The sequence below is a fragment of the Agelaius phoeniceus genome, chromosome 7 (genome assembly GCF_051311805.1).
Source record: "Agelaius phoeniceus isolate bAgePho1 chromosome 7, bAgePho1.hap1, whole genome shotgun sequence".
Classification (NCBI taxonomy): domain Eukaryota; kingdom Metazoa; phylum Chordata; class Aves; order Passeriformes; family Icteridae; genus Agelaius; species Agelaius phoeniceus.
In genome coordinates this window covers 41,594,392-41,619,173 of record NC_135271.1, presented here as the reverse complement: position 1 = coordinate 41,619,173, position 24,782 = coordinate 41,594,392, and the positions used below count along the sequence as shown (strand labels likewise).

At 48.7% G+C, this 24,782-nt stretch overlaps 1 protein-coding gene and 1 long non-coding RNA gene across 5 annotated transcripts in view; one reads left to right on the top strand and one right to left on the bottom strand.

The window, feature by feature from the left end:
- Positions 1 to 24,576, bottom strand: part of LOC129122589 (TGF-beta receptor type-2-like) — a 32,298-nt gene extending 7,722 nt beyond the window's left edge. The window contains exons 1-4 of the mRNA XM_054636516.2: positions 24,326 to 24,576; positions 5,806 to 5,956; positions 3,836 to 4,038; positions 28 to 827 (exon numbers count right to left, since the gene is read on the bottom strand). Coding sequence (XP_054492491.2) covers positions 28 to 827; positions 3,836 to 4,038; positions 5,806 to 5,956; positions 24,326 to 24,377 — 1,206 coding nt within the window. The 5' untranslated portion in view covers positions 24,378 to 24,576. The remainder of the gene's footprint in view (positions 1 to 27; positions 828 to 3,835; positions 4,039 to 5,805; positions 5,957 to 24,325) is intronic.
- Positions 822 to 20,433, top strand: LOC143694535 (uncharacterized). Of its 4 annotated transcripts, none has more exons than XR_013183101.1 (5): positions 822 to 1,176; positions 3,065 to 3,445; positions 4,482 to 4,665; positions 10,961 to 13,770; positions 15,907 to 20,433. It is a non-coding gene; the product is annotated as an uncharacterized LOC143694535 (long non-coding RNA). The 4 variants fall into 4 exon arrangements; XR_013183099.1 differs by lacking the exon at positions 822 to 1,176 and having other exon boundaries at positions 2,836 to 3,445; positions 10,961 to 11,101; positions 12,868 to 13,770; XR_013183100.1 differs by lacking the exon at positions 822 to 1,176 and having other exon boundaries at positions 2,836 to 3,445; positions 10,961 to 12,952; positions 13,596 to 13,770.
- Positions 24,577 to 24,782: the final 206 nt, after the last annotated feature.

Below are 24,782 nucleotides of genomic sequence, written 5' to 3'. Positions count from 1 at the left end.
CAGAGAGGGCTGGTGGGTCATACTCGCCTGCCCGCTGTTGGCAAAGTCATCCACAGTGAGGGAGGGGTCGAGGCGGATGGCGATGCCGAAGTCGCAGAGCACGCACTCCTGCTCGCTCTTCACCAGCACGTTGGTGCTCTTGATGTCGCGGTGCGCGATGGGGATTTTGGGGCGGCCGCAGGCGGTGTAGTCGCTGTGCAGGTGGGCCACCCCGCTCACCAGGGACCCGGCCATCTTCTGCAGGTCCATCCAGCTCAGAACGTGGTGCGACAGGTAGTCCTTGAGGTTGCCCCGGCTGTGGTAGGCGGTGATGAGCCAGTACTCCCGGCGGGGCCCCGTGCCCCGGTCCTCGGCCGTGAGGAACTGCAGGACGCTGTCGTGCCTGAGGCTGGTGTCGGTGAAGATCTGGCTCTCGTTCTTCCAGGAGGAATACTCCTCGCAGGGGAAGATCTTCACGGCCACGGTCTCGTAGTGCCCCGAGCGGCTGTGGCTCAGCTTGGCCCTCCACACCTCTGCGAACTGCCCTTTGCCCACCATCTCGTCCAGCTCGATGGGGAGCAGCTCCGCGGGGCGGCTGCCGGGGCTGGTGCTGGCTGGGCTCTCGTCCATCAGCACTGACAGCTTCTCCTCCCGCTCGCTTGCCTTCCCCTGCTCCGGCAGCACCGGGGGCTGGCCCTGTTTCCCACCCCACGCCTTGGCTCTCTTGCGGCGCTTCTGCGTGCGGCAGAAGTAAAATATCACCGTGATCATCACCGCCACCAGCAGCGGGGGCAGGAGGCTGATGGCAGCCACTGGGATCACCTCTTTGCTCTGCAGCATGGAGTAGCCTGAGGGGAGGAAAGCAAAGGCGAGGAGGTGCTGCTGCTGCGGGTCTGCCACAGCTCGTTCTCATCACGCGGAGGAGGGAAATATGCAAAGCTGTTAATGGAGCGCAGCCCTTACGAGGCCGCACAAGGGCTCATCCCGACACAGAACCCAGATGGAGGCACTTAGCAAAGGGGATGATCGGTTTTGGTCTCAAATTTAGCTCCATTTATCAACAGAATACGCAGGCCAGCATCACTTGGATGGGACAGTGTGGTACAAGAGACTGCAAAGGGCATTTTGGGAGTCCCAAGTGCTGCTTGTGCTCGTGGTAAGGGGAGCTTGGCTGGAAATAACAATGATAAATCCGAGGTAAGGCTCAAACACAGCAAATTTCCGAGGGGGCTTGGGGCTGGAGCTTTGCTGGGCCCCTGTGTTACACAGGGAGTCAGGAGTGATGCTGAGGGTGGGCAGCGTGCAGGAGCACCCAGCGCAGGGGAGTGCCAGGATGCTTTGCAGGACAATTAGCACACAGGAGCATCATTTCAGCACTTTTGTCTGCCAGTGCTGGCATCTCCTTCCTCAGCCCGTTACAGCAGCAACCCCAACAATCACCAGGGCATGGCTGCATTTGTTTTGTTTCTTTTAAACCCCCTGTTGGCCTTCAGATTGAGGGGGGAGGACACGCACACAAAGCCATAACCCTCACACAACATATAATTGTCTGATCCTTTGATGTCCGTGATTCCTGGAATAAACATGCTGACTTCAGTAGAGATATTCAAGTAAAATCTTACTCAGAGATTTTTCTGCCAAGTATAATAACCCAGGGGAAGAGGGATAAGAATCATTCCATAAGCAAAACTCTTGCTGCTTGACCTCAGTGTGTGCAGATCATAATTCAGGTTCTGGAAAAACAGAGCATTTAGCTATTTTCCTTGGCAAATTTCAAAAAAATGTGCTGCAGCTAATTTCTGCAAGGCTGTGAAAGCGTTTCTAAAATAGGCATCAGGTTTAAACCACAAGATCAACCCAAACTGATATAAATCAATAACTAACTCAGGAATATGTTTATTTTGGAAAGTATTGGGCTTGGATATCACCTACTGTTTTAATGGATTTACCCGATGCTTTGGATCCCATCTTTGAAACTCTGAAGAAAGAGAAGATATTTTTAAGGGAGTTGCGTGCACAAGTCCTGAAAAGGGGAAGTTAACACAGCTTCAGGAAATTCCTACGTGAGGATGCCCCTTCCTGATGGAAGTCTTTTGATACACAGGGGCTGCAGCAGGTCTTAAACCCCTTCTGTGGAGAGCAAATGTAGTTGATCTGGCAATAACCACAGGTCTGTAAACCCACACCTTTTCGAGTATTGCTGTATGGGTCTGTCCATCCTTGCTGAGGGGATATGGACCTCTAGGGCCAGGCTCAGGGCCAGGCTCAGCTGGAGCACAGGTGGAAAGCACTTGCCATGCTCCACCCTACCCAGCATCTTCCCGAGGTCTCACCTGGGCTTCTGGGTGCACAGCTTTAGGAAATGATGGCTCTGTGTGCTCATTAGTGTGGTGTCTGAGCTCTGATGGAGACCCCTGCACCTCTAGTGTGAGGGCAATGCCACCCAGCAGTCCAGACCTGAAAGCAAAGCTTAAGGAATCAAGAACCAGGAAAAGTATCTGCCTGCTTCAGCTGCCAGAGAAGTGCTCATGTCTCTGCTCAGGAGCTGTCTAGACCATTGAACGTGACAATAATTTAATATTTAGAATGCAAACGATCCCTTAAAGCAGAAGAGAAGGATGTAAAGAATGGGTCTGTGAGCCTGGGGTTTGAGGAGAGAGTTGTTAAAGATCTGCACTGGTCTTGCTCCGGCTTCCAGCGCTTTCCATGCCGGCTGCCAGGAGGAGCTGGTTATGGAGCCTTTGCTGGGGGCGGCATTTCCAATGAGCCAGTTGTCATTTTTGTGTGAAATTACATATCCCAGCATCAGCTTTGGGATTTGACTATCTCTCCCTAGAAGTGTGTGTACCTGTTATGTTTGGCTGGGGAAGCAGCAAAGAGCCGCCAAATTTAGCATCATTTGCCTCCATTAAAGTGGCCTGTTTGTTCAGAGAATTTGCATTTCATGTGATGTTTTTTCTTTTTTCCTTATGTTGCAGGGGAAGCTATACCACTGGCTTGCAGGTTCTGCTTAGGCTCTTTTTCAGCATCTCCTTGTTCTGTGATTATGGAAAATTGGAGGCATTTAATTTTGCTTTTGTTACAGGTCAGATTCTTGATGGACACTTGGATAAACCTGGTCCAGTTGGAACTGGGAAGGTTTAGACAAGCCCCCAAAGGCTCTGGTTGGAAACATTTCCAAAGTATACGACCCTCCTGAGGTACAGAAATGAGCTGCCTCTTAGTTGTCCCTCCTGTGGATTTACAGCTCCCGTTGGATCTCCAGCCATGTGCAGCAGCGTGCCAAGCCACGCTCACGTGTGTGCTCAGCACCTGGCTGGCTCCAGCTGTCCCTTCCTGGGAGAAACACTGCTGCAGGAATTCCCAGGAGAGCAGCAGGGCAGGCATTCCTGTGTGCCCAGCCCTGCAGCCCAGCATCTCCACCTCTCTGGGTTACAGCTGCGGGGGATGCCAGCAGCTCCTGTGGGTGTGTTCTAGGGTGGGATTTCCTCCAATGTGATTTATTTAAAGCTTTCAGGGCTTTTGACTCCCATTATTTTTCACCAGCCCCCGGGTTCCCCAGTTGATTCAACCTATGCTGAAGGCACAGCCCACTGAGATATATGGTGGATTTTCCATCCTGGATGTTTCCAGACCAAGGCTGGAGGTATTGCTGTGAGGAATGCTTTGGCCACAGACAAAATGCTGGGCTCAGTAAAGGAGTAGAGATTTTAACTGGCTTTTACATAGGGAGGTCAAAGAAGATGGCAAAGGAGCCTCTTCTGCCATTGCATCTCCTACTCCACAGGAAATACAGGGGATTTGTCATTGGTGCTGGATGCTGCTGCCCCATAACAACATTAACAAAAGCACTCACCATTGGTGTGGTTTTCAAAGATGAGTCTGTCATTGCACTCCTGCTCATCCACACAGCCACAGATGTAGATGATGCTGTCCTCGCTGGGCTGGTGGCTCATGACGCAGCGCGAGGTGTTGTAGTTGGGCACCATGAGGTTCTCGATGGGGCGCTGGGGGTTGTGGCACAGCGTGCTGATCCTGATGCTCTCATTGTCCTGTCTCCTGCATGTGACAAATGAACCAACACAGCATCAGCCTGGCCCTTGTGTCAGCTGTGCATCACCTTAAACCCGGTCCTAAGATCATTTCTTTCAAGCTGTGTAGGGAATGACTGCTTGCAGTGGCTGTGGTTTAATTCTACTTACATGCACTTATAGGACCAGTGACGGGCATGACTGGCCCTGCACAGGCTGCAGCATTGCAGCTACTCCTGGGTGCATCCAAAGAAACAACAACCAAAAGTTCATTACTTTTCCAGGAACAGCCTCTGCCTCCTGACTGGTGGTGCAAAGTGGGGGAATGAAGGTATGGGGATATTTCACAGTGTCTTTGGGGTCAGATGGGAAGTCAGACATAATAACCAAGGAAAGAACCTAAATTCATCACCCTCTCCCTGGTGAAGTCCCCCAGTTTCAGCACTCCCCGCATTTTTTTGTGGCTACCAGGTAATTTGACAGAGGAGCTCCCACGTGAAGAGTCCTAGGAGGGTGAGATCCCTTCTGCTAAGGCTGGGCCCCTGAAGGAGGTGAGCATGAGGCCAAAGATGCTGCTGTGACTGAGATACCCACTCAGGACAAGTGTGGATGATCCACATATGCCTCTGCAAAGGGCAGCAAGGCTGGCCTGGAGGTGAGCCCTGCCTGCAGGGATCTTATTCTCTGGCTGAATCCTAGAATGGGATGGGAGGGGGTGGAAGGGTATTTCTGACTGTGTAGCTGCCTCACCCCATCCAATACATATTACAGGATGCACCTCCATCCTGTGCAGTGGGATTTTTCCCCTGGCATGGGGATTCCTGCTGCAGGGCCCTTGCTTTTTCCTGTACATCTAAGCTGTAAATGGGAAAAACCCAGCCACACACTGGATTGCCTAGCCAGGATTTAAGGTGGCTTCTCCGTGTGTGCATAGGGGAATTTGGGGCAGGGGGTGGATTTTGTTATTTGTTTGTTTGGGTTTCTTGTTGTGTTTTGCTTTTTAAAAGTCCATAATGCAACAATTAGGTTGAGGCAAACTCCCACTGAAAGCTGGCATGCAGCATTCACACTAATTAGCAGGTTGAGATAAAGCCTAGCGATAAGTGCTTGGCTGGCTTTCACTTTGGCAGCCAAATTAAAAGGGAAAGTGGAGGAAAATCACTCTGGGCAGACCTAAAATGGATGCTTTTTTAGTTCTGCTCATGGGGACCAAAAAGCTGGGGGAGGCACTGTTCCGGGCCAAACCATGCAGTGTGTGCTTGGCCTGAAATGCAAGATTGTGCTTCCTGTCCAGGCACCTCTCACAGGAGCAGAAAAGGACTTTTCCCAGGGGATGGGAAGGAGGTGGGTCAAACCCAGTAGGTTAACTCCAGTGTGGTGCCAGCTCAGTTGTCCATGTGCTGGATGGGGCTTGACCTTGGCTGCACCCCTGCATGTGAACTGAGGTTTCACCCTGATGCAAGAGGACACTGTAGGTTTGGAGGTCAGGGTTGCTGCTTTGCCCTTGGGTTCAGCTTGTAAAGCTAAATTCAGAAGTTTATGAGAGTTTGTAGGTCCTGCAGCAAGCTTGCCATGCTTTGTGTCAGGCACTCAAAAGCTGAATTTATTTAGAAAATAAACTGGTACTAATTACAGAGCAGACCAAATGATTTTTTTACTGTGCATTGTAATTTTAATTATAATGGAGTCAAGGAGGAAGGAAAGCCTGAATTGCTGCAACAGGCAATAACACAAGCACGGGGGCACACACACCCTTCCTCCCCCTGTCTGCCCTTGCAGAGGGGATTTCCCTTACCATATCGCCACGCAGATCTCGTGGGGGTCCTCGCAGTAGGAGTTGAGGTTGCAGTTGCTGTAGCACACCTTCTCCTGGCAGGCTGGGGCCGTGGAGTCGCACCACTTGCACAGGTTGGTCTTGAGGCTGCGGCGGGCGCCGGCACCGCAGGCTGCGGGCAGAGGGGCTGCGGTGAGCGCGGCCGTGCTCGCCCCCAGCGGGGAAAAACAACCACCGTGCCCAGCATTCGCACGGCCAGGGGACAAGGAGCCTCCCCTGACCCCGTCTCTCCGTGCATTTTTTAAAAAACCTTCGTCTGGCTCTCCGTTGCCCGGTCAATTGTGCTCTGTGTTATCCCAAAGCCTCGAGCAGGTGGGAGAATGCTTTCCCAGAAGCCTGGGAAACCACAGGGAATCACGTTTTCCCTCTGCTTTCCCCGTACCATTTATCATCAAGGGGAAATGTACTTCTTCCTCTACAACCCAGGCTCAAACTGGCACTTCCCCTCATCCTGAGTACATTCCAAAAGGGACATCTCGGGTCGCTGTATGCCTCAAGGCTTCATTTATTCCCTCTCAGCAGGAGGAGAGGTGCTGGGGAGGGATGTACGGCCAGGCTGGGACAGCTCCCGCTTCTCCTGCTGCCTCCTCGTCCTCCCCCTTCCTATTCAACGAGGCCAAGCTGGGAAATGTGTTTGCTACCCAGTCCCCAAGTGTCTGCTGAGACTTCCCAAGCTCTGGGGCAGCAGGGGCTGCTCCCTCCAGGGCTCCACTGCCCACTGTGCCCATCCCAGCACGAGATGTTCTCCTGTCCCTTGAGCCTCAGATCTGCCCCAGCAGCATGAATAACTGCAGCCTGTGGGGAGCTGCTCTGCCTCTATCTCACAGGCATAACATTATCTCTATTTTTATAGAAAGGGTGCATGAACTATGCTTGGTTAAGGGATAAATCCCAGCTAAATTTAAACTTCCTGTCTTCAGGCTGCTAAATGTCTTTTTAAAAATGCCACTGAGTTGCTTATGTAGAAATATTTACTTATACTTTTTTTTAAACTTAAATACATGCACTCCAAAGTGTTCAGGTATGAACCTGAACTACAGCAGCTAATTTTTTGAAGCTTTGGGCCATCCATGATTCTCTGGCTGCCGTGTCCCTGAACCACCCAGCAGTGCTGGGTACTCCCAGCCCCTATGGAAAGGGCAGTCATAGCTCACAGTGCTGCCACAGCCCTCACAGGGTTTTTCATCACCAGCTGTACGTCTGAAGAAAAAAAAATTGCAAAATTCCTGACTATGGCCTTGGGAGCCTCAGCCTCTGCAAGCACAGCTGTGTGTGCCCCCAGGTCTGTCAGTGACATGCAGGAGCTCCTGCCTTCTTTGTGGTCACCTCTGTGACCTGCCTGTGGTCACAGCTGAGCCCATGGACCCTTTTTAGTGCACGTACTGTCCCAACAGCAAAAAGGGGTTTTTAACTTCCCTGCTCCCCAAATCCAGGGCATGCAGCCTGCTCTGACAGCATCCCACGTGCCTGCTCTGCTTCCCTCACCAGCCCAGACCCCCCTCCCTGCAACAGTCATAAAGAACTGCTGGAAGGCTCCCACACAGAAATAAACCATTTACAAGCTCCCATGGCCTTGTATTTAGGGCCAAGGTTAATGGTGAGGGGAAAATCTGGGTGCAGAGGAAAAGACTGTTGGATCTGAAGGTTGGAAGGAGGAAATTTTGGCTTAAGTGGCCCATGCCAGGCTTAAAAAGCAGCTCAGCAGGGATTGTGTTGTGCCAGGTTTTGGGGGAGCAGGGAGCAGGGTAGGTGAAGATGTTGCCCACAGCCTCTTGCTCAGCATCCCCCCATGCATGAGGCTGCTCTGGCCCTGCTGGGGCACCCTGGGATTTTGTGGGTGACCTCAAGAGATCCAGTTACCCACATCCATTCGAGGGTGAGCTACCAAAACCATGGGTTCAGCTGGGATTTGAAGCACCTGCAGCCAGCATGAGCGACCCTCACCTCCCTGCCTTGCTCTGCCAGAGCAGGGCTTGTAGAATCTGAGGCAAAACTCCATTGGAGGATGGGAGTTTTGGATGGGGAACAGAAATCAAGCCCAGCATTTGTCTGCAGCCTTCAACCTACAGCAACAGCCCCTGCACCCTACAGACTCCGTTTGGGTAATTTCGTGGGAACGGAGAATTGAAGGCAAACTGGTTTCTCACCCCAAACCCAGGTCCTACCACACCCAGGCCTGTGCCCTGGTGGTGTCACTGCCACAGTTCCTCTGCCACCCTTCAGCTCAACCCATGCATGGCTCATGCTGTGCTCTCAGCAGCTGCTGTGGGGTTGGCTCAGCACCATCACCCAGGGACACCTGCAGGCTCTGCAGGGGACTAACAACAGGACAAATGCAGGTCGTGGATGTTGCTGGTGCAGGATGAGGTTGGTTATTTATATATTTATACCCAGCAGGTGTGTTATTTACTTATTTATATCTAGGGTTTGCTTGAGATCTCAGGGCAGAACGTCAGACTCATAGTGCACTGGTGTGTGTGCTGGGGATCTTGGCTTGGCTGTGCTGTGCAGAGGGGAAGCCAGGGCAGATGAAAGAGTTAAATATGGAAGCAAGAGCCAGAAATACAGCAGTAACTGGACAAAATCCCTTGGAGACAAATTGTTCTAAACTAACTCAGGCTGTGATTCTGTTATCTGCTCTGCAAGAAAGAGCAGGGATATCTCTTTTTTCTCCCCCCCCTCCCTCTTGTCCTAGGAAGCTAAAAAGAGCCCAAAGCCCACTGCAAGGCTCTTCAGGACTGTGTGTCCTTGAACCATGAGCTCGTAGGTACAATTTAACTGCCACATCACTCATCTTGGCCCTGATTAGACCCAGATGAACACTTTCAATATTAATAATCAGATGATTTAATAAAGCTGCACAAGCAGTAAAAGTAACAATACACTTCCATAAACGGGTTCCAGATGTTGCCAAGGCAAATGCTAAACATCAAAATACAAACTTAAAAAAAAAAAGTTAGGGAAAAAAAAGCTGGATAAGCAAAACTTGGAACAAACTATAAACTAATTAAATGTGGGTTGAGTTTTCCAAAAATAAATTGAAGCCATAAGGATGTGATGTGAGCCAATAAATAGTACAGTTAGTCAAAGTTATTGTGGAAGGACAGTTGGAGAGGTGGTTTGAAGTCACCAATAGGTGGGCTCACAGCAAGCTTGGCTTCCCATCAGTAGGAAGGCTTGTTCTCCTGTGCATGAGAGCAGGATCAAATCTTCTGGTATCTATAACTGGGACCCCAGAGAGGTTACTGAGAGAATATGAGATTATTTTCTAGTCAGGGGATAATGGAAAAATGATGCCAGAAGTGCCTGTGTCTCTCCTGCAATAGCAGCAGGGGTGATACCACCACCCAAGGACACCGGGATATTTTTCCTGCATGTCAGGGCAGCCTTCCAGGCTCTCATTGCCCACAGGGCATCCACAACCTCTGCTTGGCCACCTGCAAAGCCCATGGAAACACCACTGCTGTAGTCACAAACCCACCCTCTTCCCCACACAGGAGTCATTGAAAACAGCTTTCCGAGAGAATTCCAGCCCAGTCCCACCACTGAGCAGCCACCCACAGCAGATGAGCTTCCTGCCAGCAGGGACTGCACCTGTAAGGACATGGAGGGGCATTTTGTGAGCCACTGTCCACCTCTGCAGCCCCAGAGAGCAGATGGGTCACCCAGCACCTCACTCTGGCTCCAGTTTTCCCCACACTGTGCTCCCCAAGGAGGAGGAACCACTAAGGAGCAAGCTGGGGGTGCCTGGGGGTGCAGGCACAGCACATTTGTTACAGGCAAGGAGAAAGCTCCTCATAGCCCAGCAAGGGCAGGAAATGCATTTTCACTGAGGGGCAGAATGAACACTTTCAGTTCTCAAGTATTGTCCCTGACGTGGTGCTTCGGGACAGCTAAACACCAAGATGGGCGTAAGGGAATGTGTTTGGAGTGAGATGCTAGGGCACTTATCCCTGTTTCCAGCTCTTCCCTTCCCAAGGTGAAAGGAGACCAAGGCTTTTGTTACACAGAGCCTCCACTATAGGACCTTCAGATCGTGCTCAGTGATAACTGTCCTTACATTGCTTGTATTTCTCAAGGACAAAGAAAATTTGTTAATTTTTAGGTTGTAAATGTTCTACAGTGAGGTCTATCCCCCCTTTTCTGCGTATCTCCAAGCAGGAGATGGGGATGGGGCTGACACTGTTTCAGCAGTTACAGAGAGCTGCCCAGCTTGCTGTTGCTCTAGTGGCTCTGGGGGCACCTGCATGATCTTTTCCATGCAAGGCAGTCAACCTGTAATAATCCCCAGGCTTTGCACTGGGAGAGGCCAAGGCTAGGGAGATTAGCTGAGATGCACTTTGCTTTCTGTAATGAGCAGTGCACTCAAACACAGGCCTGGGGAGCAGTTCTAACCCAACCCTGCAGCCCTGTTCTTCCTGGAAGCCCCCAGAGAGGTGCCCTGGTGGAAACACAACCTGCACTGGGACCTGCTTTCCCACCTGGGTGAGCCTGGACTCCGCCGTGAGCCCTGCGTCTGCCGCCAAGCTTAGGATTAGGTTTTGCTTTGGGCTTTTATCCATGGTTAATGACACAAGTATGCAATAACAGAGCCTCATAAAATTATTATGAGAACAAACAAATTCCTTCCCTTTTATATGCAATACTTTGTTTTTAAGATTAATCCAAGAGCAGAGCTGATGGGCTCTGCTCTCTTGCTGACCCATGTGAGAGCACCAGGTGTTCCCCATCACCAGGTTACTCCTGAGCTGCCTCCTCCCTGGTGCAGCAACCAGTGCCACAGATGGGCACCAGGGTAATTCCTGTGCCCTGATTTCCAGGAGATTCTGCACAGGGTCAGAATTTCCCATGGAAGTTGTTCAGCATGATCTATGTAACAGTGATCCCAGATTTCTTGCAGATTTCTTGCAGTCTTGCCTGATCTTGTTGCAGCATCCTGCTATGCTGCAGGATCTCCCCAGAACCAGACCTCAAAGTGTTGTACGTCTATTTTGGTTGCAGCTCAGTTTCCTCCTGTTCTCCAGTGGTGGGGTCTGGTGCTGAACCAAAGACGTTTTTAGTGTCAGGCTGCTCTTCTCCATCCGTGTGTTTTGACACCGTATCTTTATCTTTGTAGGAGAGGTAGAGCAGGCCAAATGGAGCTGGAAAATCTTAATATCCCAGTTTTTGCCTCTGCAAGGCACAAGCCACTGGCTCTCCAAGGAAATCCATCAGTGCTGCATTCGGATCAGGGGACCAAACCAGGCTCCATCCTCAGGTATGTGGTCCCACATGGTCCTGCATAATAAATACTGCATTTGGCAGAGTACAGTATGGAGCAAGGAATGAGCCAGAAATGTTTCCTAGTGCATAAAAAAGGACTGATTTTGATTGTGTTAGACACCAGTCCTTCCAGTGCCAGGAGGACATGCAGTATGCATTTCTGGCTCGCTTGGACCTTCTTCAAATGGGCTGGTAACTGACTTATTCTACCACTTATTTTTCCTTTGTGAAAATATCCCTTTAAATTCAGTGTTTAGCAAATACTGCTTAGTCCATCACGAAGTAAATTGGGTATGGATCATAACAGCAGGCTCCTCCTGTCTCTTTCAGATGCTTAAATTACATCATGATCTAACTTCACCCAGGGGAGGGACAAGCTCTGCAGATTGCTGTCTGTCCTTCTGCTTTGGTAATCTCTGGTGTTTCTCGGGTGCCTTTCACAAGTTTTCTGTGTATCAGCACAATGACTCTGCCTTTGGGGCGTGGGGATGTTTTGTGCTGAGGTACCCCAGCACCCAGCACCATCCAGGCAGGCTGGAGTGCCAGGGGCCAGCAAGGACACGCCTGGCACTCGGCAGGGAGAATCTGGCCAGAGCAGTTTCTCTTTGATTTTGGTCAGTTGATGTCTGGGTGAGGACAGGGGAGTGCACCTGGCCCTGCACTCCCCCACCTGCCCTCGCAGCCACTTGTCTCCTCCATCCACTCTGACCGGGTCTCGAGTTCCTTTCACAGATTTCACTTTCTGTCCCCCAAAGCTGCTCCTGCAGGGACAAGCCCTGCTCCAGCCCTTTGTGTCCCTGGGGGTCGGTGTCCAGCCTGGGGGCTGGCAGGGCAGCCTGTGCTGCAGCCTGGGACGGCTGGGCCAGCAGGGATGCTGGTGGCAGGGGGGCTGCAGGGGCAATTATTTGCCATATTGTGCTCTCACTTGTGTTTAAAAACAACAACAGCTCAACTGACTCATAGGTCCTACGGCCTCTGAGTCATTTTTTATTTCTGGATTTCACTGCTCTGCCCTTTGCAATGAAGGGAGTTGCATGCTCACACATACACACACACACACACACACATCAAGATCACATTTGTTTTTCCCCTATAAAAACAAAACGATTTCCATACCATTAATGAAACAGAAATGATTTGACTTCGCGTACCCTGGCTTTTATTTTCCATTGTATAAACTCTGCAGATGAAATAATGATGGTTGTAAAGTAAACCTCTCTTTTTTTTTTTCCTTTCCCTTTCCAGGCAGCCTCTTTTCGAAATAGCAATAGGGAGTCACTTACAGACTTGGCTTGTGCTGTGCCTGTAGTAATTAACCCCTTCATTCCTGGCTTTTCCTCTGTTGGAAGTCAGCCACAGCGTGGGTGAAGGCATCAGCAGGTCTCCTCTGGGACTAGAAGCAAAGCGGGGGAGCAGAGCAGGCAGGAAAATGTGGGAAAAGAGGCCAAGAGCTGCTCCAGGCAGAGCAGTGGTGTGTGCCTGGAGCAATACTCTCGTGGGCTGGGCAGCTTTCCTGGGACAGCCAGAGTGCTGGCACTGCAGGGCCACAGGTACCTTCAGTCTTCCCACACCCCCCACTTTTTTGGGCTTAAATCAGCACTACCGTTTTGTGTTCAGCCTGGCAGCCCCATCCTGGGTCACCTCCCTTCCTTCCTGCTCCCCAGGGACCACCAGTGAAACGCTCTCTCTCCTCCCCACGCCACTGCAGAAATAATCTGTGGTAAATAATTAATCACCTAATCTTGCTCTTTTTGTTTACAGGACCATTGTGATTTTAGGGAGCACTCGGGGGAGCGTTCCTGGGGTGAGGTAACACCTTGCACAGCAGAGAGCCAGCTGGAGCTGGGTATGCCAGCAGCCCAGGACAGGCTGAGCTGCCCTCCCCATGAGGCTGTGATCTCTCCTGATGGGCCCTCACCATCACACACAATCTGTCTGTCCTCAAGGCCTCCACACGTGCCACAAGCATTTTTCCTAAGGACATTTATCATGCAGCAGCACAACCCTGCATCCCCCCAGCACTGGGTCAGATGCTTCCCTGATGCCTGGCCTGGGTGGGTTGGTGATGCTGACTGAGTTGCTGTTCCTCTTCCCAGACTGGGTGATGTGTTTTATATTATTTCTCTTGGATTTATTAAGCATTATGTAACTGGCTAACCAATCCCGCATGCGATGCAATCGTGGCTGATTTCATGTCAGTGGAAAGTAAACAAAAAAATTGCTCTGAAGTGGCTAAACTGAAATTCATTTCCACATGCAGAGCAATTCCTGGAGGATCTTTCCCATCTCCTCGTGGTTAATTTGCATCCAAGCTCTCATGCAACCCATTAGAAAAGAGTTATGGAAAAATTGCACATAGAATATGACAGTGTGTTACAAGGAAAAATTATTAAGATGAAGTTTATTTTACTTAAATATTTTTAAGTAAGTTTGTTGATTTCTCCTGTGCCTTGAAATGTGTGACACTTGCCTATTTTTTTGTCTTTCAGCTGAGGAACTCAAAATGTGAAAGTTATTCCCCAAAGAAAGTTTGGGATTTAAGTTTGAAAAACCAGGCAAGCCAACCCTGCAGTCCTGAGGCCCTGAAGCCCAGCAGGACCCAGCCCAACATGACAAGGAAGATGTTCTGCCCTTGCTGAGCTTTGGAAGCACTGTAAATATCAGGTGAGGCAAAAACTATACCCCCATTAAGACTCTGAACTCAAGCTCTTTCAGGAGCACTTGCTTTCTGGTGTCATGGACAACATCTTTCCCATTAACACCAGTTTACATCCAGAGATGTTGAGCTGAGGATGGGGGAATGTGGACTGGATAAAACAGTAGTGGCTTTGCACTATTTCATTTGTTTTTCTCAGGGTCTTTAAAACTTTCAGCAATGCCTGAAAATTTTGTGTATTTCTGGATCCACTTCACTGAAATATCAGTAAAGTTGGGACTTACCTGGTTGCATGTTATTTGCATTATTTTTCAATCAGTCCCTGAGGCAGCCAAGCACCTGCTTCACCTGGGCAAGAAGCAAAGTCCAATTAGGCTGAAATGCTGTATTAGGCCTGGCTGGGCTCATGGACCATGTGACACCATTTGCCAATTGCTGGGCTGGAATTTGAACACAAAGGTGACTCCAGCTGGGATCCAGGGACAGATGAGGGTGCTGAAGGGGCAGGATGGGACAGCCCTGAGGGCAATGCTGGTGGACAAGCTCACAGCTCCATGTGGGTGTCACCACTGCACCTACCCTTGTGCTGACTTGCTGGATGAGGAAAGCTGTCCTAAAACAAGGAGAAAACTCAAAAGTTAGGGGTCGTCCCCCCTGCTGGAGGCTAGTTTACTCCTTTGTGAGATGAGCAGGAATGCTCTGCATCCTTCCTTGAAAAGACAGCTCGAAGGAGGGTTGAGGATTAGAACAGAGGGTTAGCACAGGAATCCCTCACATTACCCAGGATAGCAGCTTAAGAGCAGGGATTTTTTACTCCCTACCTGCTGGATATTGAGGGGCATTGAGTAATTATGGTCAGTACTTCCAGAGCCATGACCAGGCGAGGCCAAAGCTTCCCTGGCAGACAAAAGCAGGTATGAATTTGCCTGGTAATACCTGTCCTCATGCCTTTAGGCATTTGTCAGCCACTGGGCTATGACTGTCAGATGAGGGAAGCTATAACACAAACGAAATTTTGCAGCCATCCTTGTCTGAAGGTGCAACCTTGTTTGACAGCAAGTCCCTTTCATTGCGTCTATGTCCCCATTTCTTTCTTGTTCCTATATTCTGCTGTCCTTTCCACCCTGTTGTATTGGAAAACCCTAGAGAGAACAACCCAAGCCAGCAGCACAGCCTGAAGTGCCTGGGAGGGAAAAAAACCCCACAGGCAGGGGTTAGCCCTAGAGAAAATGATGGATACAGTGTGGGACCTTCACCAGCATCACAGCATGGCCCCACTGCCACAGCAACTCCCACCAGCCCTGACAGCACACAAGGGGAACGTGCCACTCCTCCTTGTCAGATGGAAAGCAAAGCAACTTATTCAGGGTCTGAGGAGGTGGGGAAATGCTGAGTTTCAGCAGTTCATAAGTAATTTTAGCAGCTCTGCCAGCACCTCTGCATATCTGGGGCCTTGCAGGGTGAGGCAATGCACTATCAGCACATCACAGCCTGGGGCTTGTGAGCTGCCAGGGCTTTGCAGAGGGCTGAGCTGGCACATCCCCAGTGCAAGTTGCCTTCTAATGATTGGGGATTTGCCTGCCATGTTTTCAGAGGGCTACAAGATTCCAGCCCTTTGAAGAGCCCTTTGCAGTGATTCGGTCCTGACTAAATTCTTGTCTTAAAAATAAGTCCATTCTGCCACCTCCCACACTGCTGGGGAGCAGGAGTCACTGCTGGCCACGCTCGGGTGGTTTGAGCTCATCCTGTTGCAAGTTGCTGCAGAAACTGCTGAGGATTTAAGAGCACTTTTAGGACCGAGAGCTGCCTGGCAGAATGCAACAGTCAACCAAACCCACTCTGCTGTTGCCATCATTTTTGTTGCTCCAGTTTCTGCAGAGGCACCAACAGTCTATCCTATATCCCAATTAACTGCAGCTTCTGCAGCTCATTCTCAGATGCAGCAGTCATGAGTTCCCCCTTTTACACAGAAAAAGCAGCAGCAATCAACCAAGAAGCAAAAACATGTGAGCTGCCAGTCAGTAGCAGACATTGCTCTGCCTAAACTAATGCCATTCAAGTAAAACTACTGTGCAGCAGTCAGTGTTTTTTTACAATTATCATCATATTATACTCTGGAATTCAATTTTCTGTGTGTTTTTCAGGCTCTGCATGAATCCTGGATTTCCGTGACTAGATGGAATTGAAATGGAAGGATAGCATCCAAATAGGCAAACACGTCAGAAACATTATCTGGGTCACATTTGGGCACCAGGGTTTGCTCTGTTTTAAGTGCAAATGGGTTTCTGGTGATTTAGATGAACTTCCTGAGGAGTGTTTTACATTTCTGGCACACATTTGGTGTCCCATCTGCTAGAAGGTCTTTGATGAGCCCACAAAGAGACATTGGACTGGAGCTGCTGCTCTTCATCTCTGGTTGGACTTATGATTGACCAGTTTGCATTTTTTGCATCTGTATGACTTTGATTCCCAAGGAGAAAAAGGGCTTGCAAGGGACTGTGTCACAAGCTGCTGGGGCAGAGGTGTTCTGTGAACTCTCCATCCATGTGCTGTCATCAGCTTGTTCCAACACTGCCAGCTCTTTATGTCTGCTGAAATCATTATGTAGAGTAGAATTTTGCCCTCGTTTAGGCCAGCTCTAACAGTAATTAAGTAATTTGTTCTGTCAGAGGGAGCTTGAGGCTAGCTTGGGTTACAGATGCTAAAAACTTTCTGCCTTCTCCTGAAGTGCCCCATGTTTAGCACATGAGTAGATGGTGTCTTCTTCTCTTTCATGCCCTTCTTCACCTGTTAAAAATATCTTATAAGGAGCTTGTGTTGTAACCTACCAAAATGCACTGCCCAGTAGGGTTGAATTCAAACAGAATATTTTCCACTTTTTAAAGCAGAAGAGAGCTATGTCAGGAGGGCAAGGGGACTGGGATTGGAAAGGAATTTTTTTCCAGGAATGGAACTGAGAGTCCTGTTGACAGAGCTTGAGGTGCTTTTTCTTCACACATAGAAGCAACAGGAGCTTGTGTGTCCTCACAATTCCTCTCAAGAGATCCCCCTTGCAGGAGAAGGAGAAGGGTCCCACAAGTCCCAGCCCCTGGACAGAGCTGCAGCACAGCTCCAGGAGACTCAGCAGCTGGGGGAGATGGAGATGAGGTTCAGGGAGCAAAGCTGCTCTTCCAGCATGGAAGAAATGACAAAGCAGGGAATGTTCTCTGTTCCCCATCTCCTGCTCCACAATCTCATCACTTTGCAGTAGTGCCTGGTGTTTTCAACTCAGTGGTCTACCTCTGGACATCTCCTGAGACATGCTACAATCTGAATATGCTGAACAGTGCTTCTGCCCAAGACCACAGCCTGTTGCAGAGCTGATAGCCCTGGCAAGGGTGAAAGGAAGGCTCAGATGTGATGATGCTGTTCTACAAACAGGTGAGCACAGGGCACATATACAAAACCACAGTAAATGTTTGCTGAGACCTCACCCCCGAACTAATAGTTTCTGCCTCTGGTGGGAATGTCTGCATTTTCTCCCACTGAGTGCCTTTTGGCATTTTAAAGGCATGGCAGGAACTGAGATCCCCGGGGATCCATTGGTCTTATTTCTGTGGATGCTTGTACCCTGGGTCTATTTGAAGAAGGATGATTCATTCAACTGCTTGAGCTTATGGGTCTGTGTGTCACTTCCCACTGTAAGAAGAAGGGTCTTCTTTGCTATCATGGACTGGTTGGGCTAATTTTGGGATAGATCTAGCATGAAAAAAATGCTTTATGCAGCAAGACAGCAGCTGATTCAGTTTCTTCCATGCTGGATGCTGGTGTTTAGAGTCTCCAAGGCAGGAAGTTTTATCAAGCAACATCAAACAGATGTTCCTCATTGGGTTCCAGCTGCATTGACTGGCAACCTGCTCAGTCAAACACTCAAGGGGGACACAGGCGTTCATTCTGCATGGACAGCAGTTTATTTAACAATCCACCTGGAAGAAGCAAAGGATCTTTTAAAATAAATATCTGCACCAGTGTTCACTGTAAATGCACCAGAAGCTCTTGTAGTCACAGCAGTCACAAGAACTGTTTCCAGGAAGGGACCTGAGTTATCCTCCTGATTTTGCAGGAAAAGTGAAGAAATTTTCCTCTGGATTTTCACACCTGCTGGTCACGGCATGAATCCACATTGGCAACATCATCTTTTGATGGGGTGCATAGTGAACTACGGCAATGCAGGATACAGCTAAGCATTCTGGTTTGGGATGGCTGAAGGGAGAATGGATCAAAATCCCAGGGTTTCCCATTGTTGATCTAAAGAAAAGGCCCCTCTTAGCGGCCAGGAACTCCAGCAGATGTCTCTGAACTTTCCAGATGCAAAGATCTGTGTTGTTCCCAGAGGGAACATCTTCACATCTTCCTGGGATGTTGCAGGAACTGAAGAGATTAGGAGAGATTTGGAAGTGGGGCAATATCAGACATTAGTGGGTGTCAGCTCAGGTGATTGCTTCAAGGCTCTGCCCTGCCTGGATCCCAAGGCAGGGCAATAACCCATCCCTGTTTGCTGGCTGCCATGGCTGTGCTGGTTCCCATGGCTGGCACAAGCACATCTGTGCTGCAAGGCATGGCTAGAGCACTTGCCATCAAGCGCTGCATGGGCAGGACAACAGCTCTTTGCAGGCTGAGTGAAGGCAGTCTGGAATTTCCTTCAGAAACTTCACACCTCACCTGCACTGAGTCTGGAGCCAAGGTGGAAGCTGCTGGGGAAGCTTTCTTTGGACAGCTACTTATCCAGAAAGACTGGAGTTTTGGGTCCAGTGGAGAGTAACAGACATGGAGCTAAAGGGAACAGCTCCATCCATAGCGTGGGAAGGTGAGAGATCTTCCTGCCACCAAAACGTGTCCAATATGATGCTGCTTCAACTACTCCGAGAGTTGTGGCCACTTTGAGAGAGGGACAGGTGGAACTGGAGCACAGGACCCTGCAAAGTGACACTCTGCAGCTGCCACTGCTGGAACCCCACCTCAGCACTCCACTGCAGCTGGAACTGCACATCAGCCCCTCAGCTACAGCATGCCCAGGCTGATTGCTTCAAATCACTCAGCTCAAATAGTGATAAGGTCCTTAAAAAAAAAATCCTGAATCTAGATAGCCCTGTGCAGTCCAGGGTAGCTCTTGGGTTTAGGCATGTGCTTGGGCTGCTGGAGTCCACATGGGCCATAGCCCTGTGTCCAGCACAGCCTGGCAGGCTGTGGTCACAGCTGGACACATTAAGGACCCACATGCCACAATGAATTTGCTGTAGTATAAATCAGCTGTCATTTGTTCCTAGCTTATCAATGGGAAGGAAAACACTGCAGTGCAACAGCTCCATGAAAGTTTAAGTCTTGGAGCCTCATAATTGGTAGGAGCATGGGCTGCAGAGGGGATTGCACGGTAAGCAGGCTCTCCCACTTCTCCTAAAATTTTGACAGTTACCAGAAGCTGGCAGCAGAGTTTCAACCCTACATGGGATGTAACAAAAAGATGAACCAACTGAAGAAGAAGAAATATGACTCTGATGGACACTACAGATCCTTTCCAGAGGCAGGATCACAAGAGCTGACTCTCAGTTCAGGGATACGCATGCAAGCAGGGCCAAGACAGCTTTCAGCCACTCCTTCACTTCCCCCTGAAGATCCCTAAGGAAATGTTATCCCACAGTTGGGGTCCAGCACGGACATAATGTAGGTTTGATAGGGCAGGCAGCCATCAGTGGTGTTATCTCCCTTCTGCATGGAGGCCCCTTCCAGAGCAAGGCTTTCACTTGGCACACAGCGCTGAACTCGGGATGTGAAAAGAGCAGAGTGTGTGGGAGCTGCTGATTTTGTCTCCTTGGTGGGACTGTTTTTTTTAATAAAAGTATCAGATGCTGCGCTTCCTTGAAAACATGACAGTCTATGGGAGAGTTCATTAGTTTATGGCAAGTTGCAGCACTGTGGAGCCTGGCTGAAAGCAAATGTTATTGCAAAGAGTTATCACTAAGGGGAGAGGAAAACAATGTCCTGAGGAAATAAACTCGACAGAGCAAATCACAGAGCAATATAAAGCTGTGGAGTACAGGCAGTAGAGCGGAATTCTTTCTCAGAATAAAAGGCCCCAGTCACCTGTTTTTAATGCCAGTGTTTACTTTCTGCATATTCAGTGAATACGTGGGATACATCTGTGCAGAAATCTGTCTCTAATGGGAGTAACAAGTATCATGATTGCAGCTGGCTGAACTTATTTACTACTAGTACACAAAAATGTCTTTGGGGCCATCATTAAACAATGATAACACCAGTAAAATACCAGGAAACAACAGGTTTGTGTTGGTTGTTGGGATTTTTTGGTCAGAAAATAGTGTATTTTAATTTCAAGTTGTACTGAATATTTCAGAAAGTATTTCTTTCCTCAAAGCCCCCTATCAAAATGCAGAGTGAAGCTTTACTGATGGTCAGCTATACCAATGACTAGCCTCTCTCAAGTCTGAGCAAAGCTGGAGGTGCAAGGGGAGAGTTTTCATTCATCTCACATAGTTGTACACTGCCACTCTTCTTGACCTTCAGTTAATCTAATTCACTCCAGGGACTGAAACCGTAGCATCAGATTTGGAGGTGTGTAAAGGTGAATTGAAAATAAGCCATCACTTTGCTGAGTCTGATGGCACTTGCAACATTGCAGAGCACTCCAGTTCTGCATTGTCAGGGTTTTTCTTGTGTCTTCCATTTTTATTTCCTAACTGGAGAATTTGCTGCAGCTTTGTTCTTATTTAGCCTCATGGTAGGATGCACAAGTTTCTCCTTCAGGCAGTGAGATCCTGTGCCTGCTCCCAACCCAGCTACCTACATCGAGCCAGTGTGGGGCTCTGGTAGTCCTCAGAGCTTTCTGAGGATGGTAATTTCTAATTTCTTCCTTTATTTTGGCTGTATTAAATCAATATGACATGGATTGTCATAACCAGCCCTGCAGCCCTGTGTCCTGGGGTGGGCAGTGCCCAGCTCCACATGCTGCTTAGCCTGGGAGGAGAGGTTTGCTCTGCTGCTCTGGCTTGTCCTTGGATCTGCAAAGCTCCTTTCTGTAAATGCCTGTGAAATGGAGGGTGACTCTTCCTTTGTCTTTTTCCTTCCTTCATCCTCCTATTGTTTGACCCAGTGTTCCTAAATTTTGCATGCATTGGTGTTGGGCTGCAATCCCAATACAGCCCCTGCTTGAGGAGCGGGCTGGCATTTTGGTGGCACTACAACCCCTGGCTTTAGCTCTGGTGACCTCAGAAATAAGAGGCCAGCTTCTTGAATGAGCTGCCTGAGGAGCCTGGGATAGGTCAGAGATTTCTTGGGCAGATCAAAAGCCAGAGATGCTTTTCTGACAGCCCTGGAGCTCCCTGTCCTGATTTATGAATTCTATACGCTCTATATATTTAGCTGAAGAGGCTCACTGGGGGAACAGTTTTTGCAAGCAGGAAAGAGAATGTGGCTTCAGAAAGCCACCATCTATCAGGAGATTACCCTCAAATGCACTCTTTGTAGAGCCATCAATCATGGCAAAGGGAGCCCAGGAGACTTGGCAAAAAAAGCCAGGATATTTCAGCGGACCAGCATTTTTAACAGGAGACCTAGTTATGGGGAAGCAAACTCAAACCCCAGGAACTGGGAGCTCTGGACTTGGGGTAGCAGACCTGCAACCTCACCTCATTTCAAAAAATCTTTTTTCTCTTTCTTTGGAACCTCACCAGAGCCCAAGGGGTACAGCTTGCTCTCCCTTGGTAAGTGCTATGTGCCTTGGCAGATTTGGAGTTTCATATCCTCTTTTGGAGGTTGGATGCACAAAGGCTCTGCCAGGCTCCTGGGGCTCTTCACAGCCCTGAGAGCTGTTGTTACACCAGTGACACTTAGCTCAAGTTATTGGTGCAGTCTCCACAGGTTAGAGGTTGTGATGCTTTGCTGTCCCCTCTGTGAGATGAGACTGAGCTCAGCCCCTTCCCTGTTTGGATGGGAGCCCTGTTCCTGACAGATGGAGCACAAGGGATAACTTCCCAATATTCATAGAAAACAGGGCTGGAAAACTCCCAATTCCTACCTTTAAGGAGGGAGTGTTTCCATGTGCACAATACAGTAATCCTGATATCAAATCTGTAGTTTCTGTATAGGTTATACACTTCCAAGCAGGTAGTCTTGCAATCTTGAAGGCTTTGAGTAACGAATACCCACCACATCCCAAGCCTGAGGAACTACCTGCTGGAACAGCTTTGCTGTGTTGTGCCCCATTTTAGCTTCCAGTGTGCACATCTTGTTTTATCTCTGTTCTGCAGAAGAGGAAGCCCTCTGCCAGAAAAGGTTATCCCAGGACCTGGCTGTACATGGCCAGCTCACCTCCCAGCTCTCTCCTGACCAGCCTAAAGACACTGAAAGGCTACAGCTCCAACCCCCTGTATGACAGTTTTCCAATTCTGAATGATCCTCATGTTTTTTTATCCTGGTCCAGATAAGTCCAGGACTGCACCAGCTCTCTGCCCTGGCAGGATTCTCTGCTCACCTGTGTGAGGGTTTGTACTAGCAGTGGTGAAACTACAGCTCCTGTCCTCACCTTCTGCTGAGAGAGCCATGTAAAATTACTGCCCTCCAGCAGGCACTGCCATTGAGGGGAAGTTTAAGGTGGATATTTTGAAGCCTTGGTAGGGCTGGCCATGGAGAATTAAGGAAATCCAGTAGCTGAATTTCAGTGTTCTGGGCCATGTTCTCTATGGTAAGTCTTAAATCTCTGTGCTAAGAGGAGCAGCTTTGCTGCTGCCACCAAGCCAGAGCTGTCACTCTTTAAAGAGAGGCTTGATGAGTGGTATGATTTGTTGCTTGAAGAACAGCTGAATGTGCATATTCTGTCAATTTGGGGAATTTGAGGACCTAGTTCTTCCCTTCTCTTTTAATGTCAATGTGAAGTGGCCTCCTTGGGTACTTCTACTTTTTCAGAATGACTGTAGGGTCAATCTTAACACTAAATGCAAAGGAAGTGGATGTAGTCCCAGAAAACATCTATCACTGGTGAGCTGAATCACAGATAACAAGCCTTGGCTTATTTTTTTTACCCTGTGCAGAGGCAAATTTTGTCATCATATCACTCATATAACCTTTCAGATGAACTTAGTAATGTTGATATGTTTTGGTTTGGCTTCTTTCAGATGAAAACCTTGCCTTTTAGAAAAAGGAAACCATAAGTTAAATGACTCCAAAATTAGGTACTTCTGAAGGATAGTTAGTGGTCTTCTTTCTTACCAAAAACAACCTAAGACTGTGCTTTAAATAATAACTTGTAGTAACTCCTGCTCCAAATGTGATTAAGTTAGCAGGATGTTATCAGTATAGCATCCGACATTTCAAACCACACTTTAGAGTATTACCTACAAAAATGAATACTATAGATCTCCATAACTTTGAAAAATCAATCAGATACTATGTCCTAAGTCTCCCCATCTGGTTCTCTCTGCTTCAACAGTTGCACCCATGGTTTTGTTTGCCTACACACAAATTACTGACCAGTCATTCTTTTATTCCCTGGTCTTGTAGATAGAGGGACCCATGTAAAGTGAATGCAGATACAGATCCCTGCCCCTAGTGATTTCATTTGGATGCAAAATACTGGCACTATAATCCTCCTCCTTCATCACTTTGACCAAAAAGTGATTTTGGTTGCATTGAAATTTCCATATCAAAGGCAACAGGTCTGTGTTTGTAAGAGTTCACTTTTAAAAGTAGTGTCCATGCAAATATATAAATATATGCTTTGTAGGGATATATGCCTGTATACACATACACAGACTCTGTATATACAGAAAGACACACACACACATACTTAGGAGATGTGTATATATAACACTCACTTATATACAAATCCATTCCCTGTTATGAAACAATCATCAAGATATAAACAAGAAAAAGTTAAACCACAGATGGGCACATTTTCAAGTGCTGCTGGAGAGTTTTATCTACAGTACTGAAGAAGTGCTATCAAAACTGAAACAGGGCACTTATTACAAAGAGATCTTTACGTAAGTGCTGGAAAGGTTTGCCGAATAACCAGATGTTGTTGCAAAGACACTTCTCCTCCCCCTCTCCCCACTTCTTTCCTCCTTTAATAGTTCGATTAATTCTGCACATAAACCAGGGCTGATAAAAGTTCTAAGCTGCAAACTTCACCACATCTGGACACTGTTGAAGCCAGATCGTTCAGCGATCGTGCACTTCAGTTGCTTTTAATCTCCCTCAATAAAATAAAAACTTCCAACAAGTAATGCTGACCTATATATATTTTTGCACTGTAAACACTGACATCTGCGAGCTGCTCCAAGCGAGCACACAGCACTTTCCACCAGGCAGTGCCTTGCCCCTCGCCATAGGAGAAATACACAGTCGTAGCAGAGTATTCAACTAAACTCTCTGCTATTTCCAAACCTCTGGCTAATTGCTGTCAGGGGAGAAATCAAAGATTAGCTGTTTTGCTGGAGGAAGGAAAAATAAACGACCTCTCTGAGTATGTTGCTTAAAACATTGCCTGACCAGAAACATTCTTCTACTCACACAAGGAGAGCAGCAGTAAGGAAAGCAGACCCGGTCTCCTCCAGTGCCCCATCTCTGGATCCCACTGGCAAGCAGAAGCCCAGCTTCACGGCGGTGACCAGCTCATCCTCCCTCGCTGGAGCCAGTCTCCTGCGGTCGTGCTGTCAAGCCCGGAGCCCCTCTTTGCGAGGCTCCCGGCTCGGGCTTGCCGGGAAGGCGGATCCAGCCGCTAAAGCCCAGCTGTGCGTGGGGTCCGCCCAGGAACTGCAGTTTATGAACAAGCTGAGCCTGACTCTCCTCTCGAAATATATACAAATACGAGAGGGGGGGCTGGGGGGAAGGAGTCAGGCTCTGAGAAAAAGAGTTTGGTTTTTTTTTTTTTTTTCCCCCTGATGTCAATGCAGAGCTGCTCCTGGCTCCATACAGCCCAAGGATCTTTGAAGGGGACCTAAAGCCTGCTGCATGCATCTAATCAAAA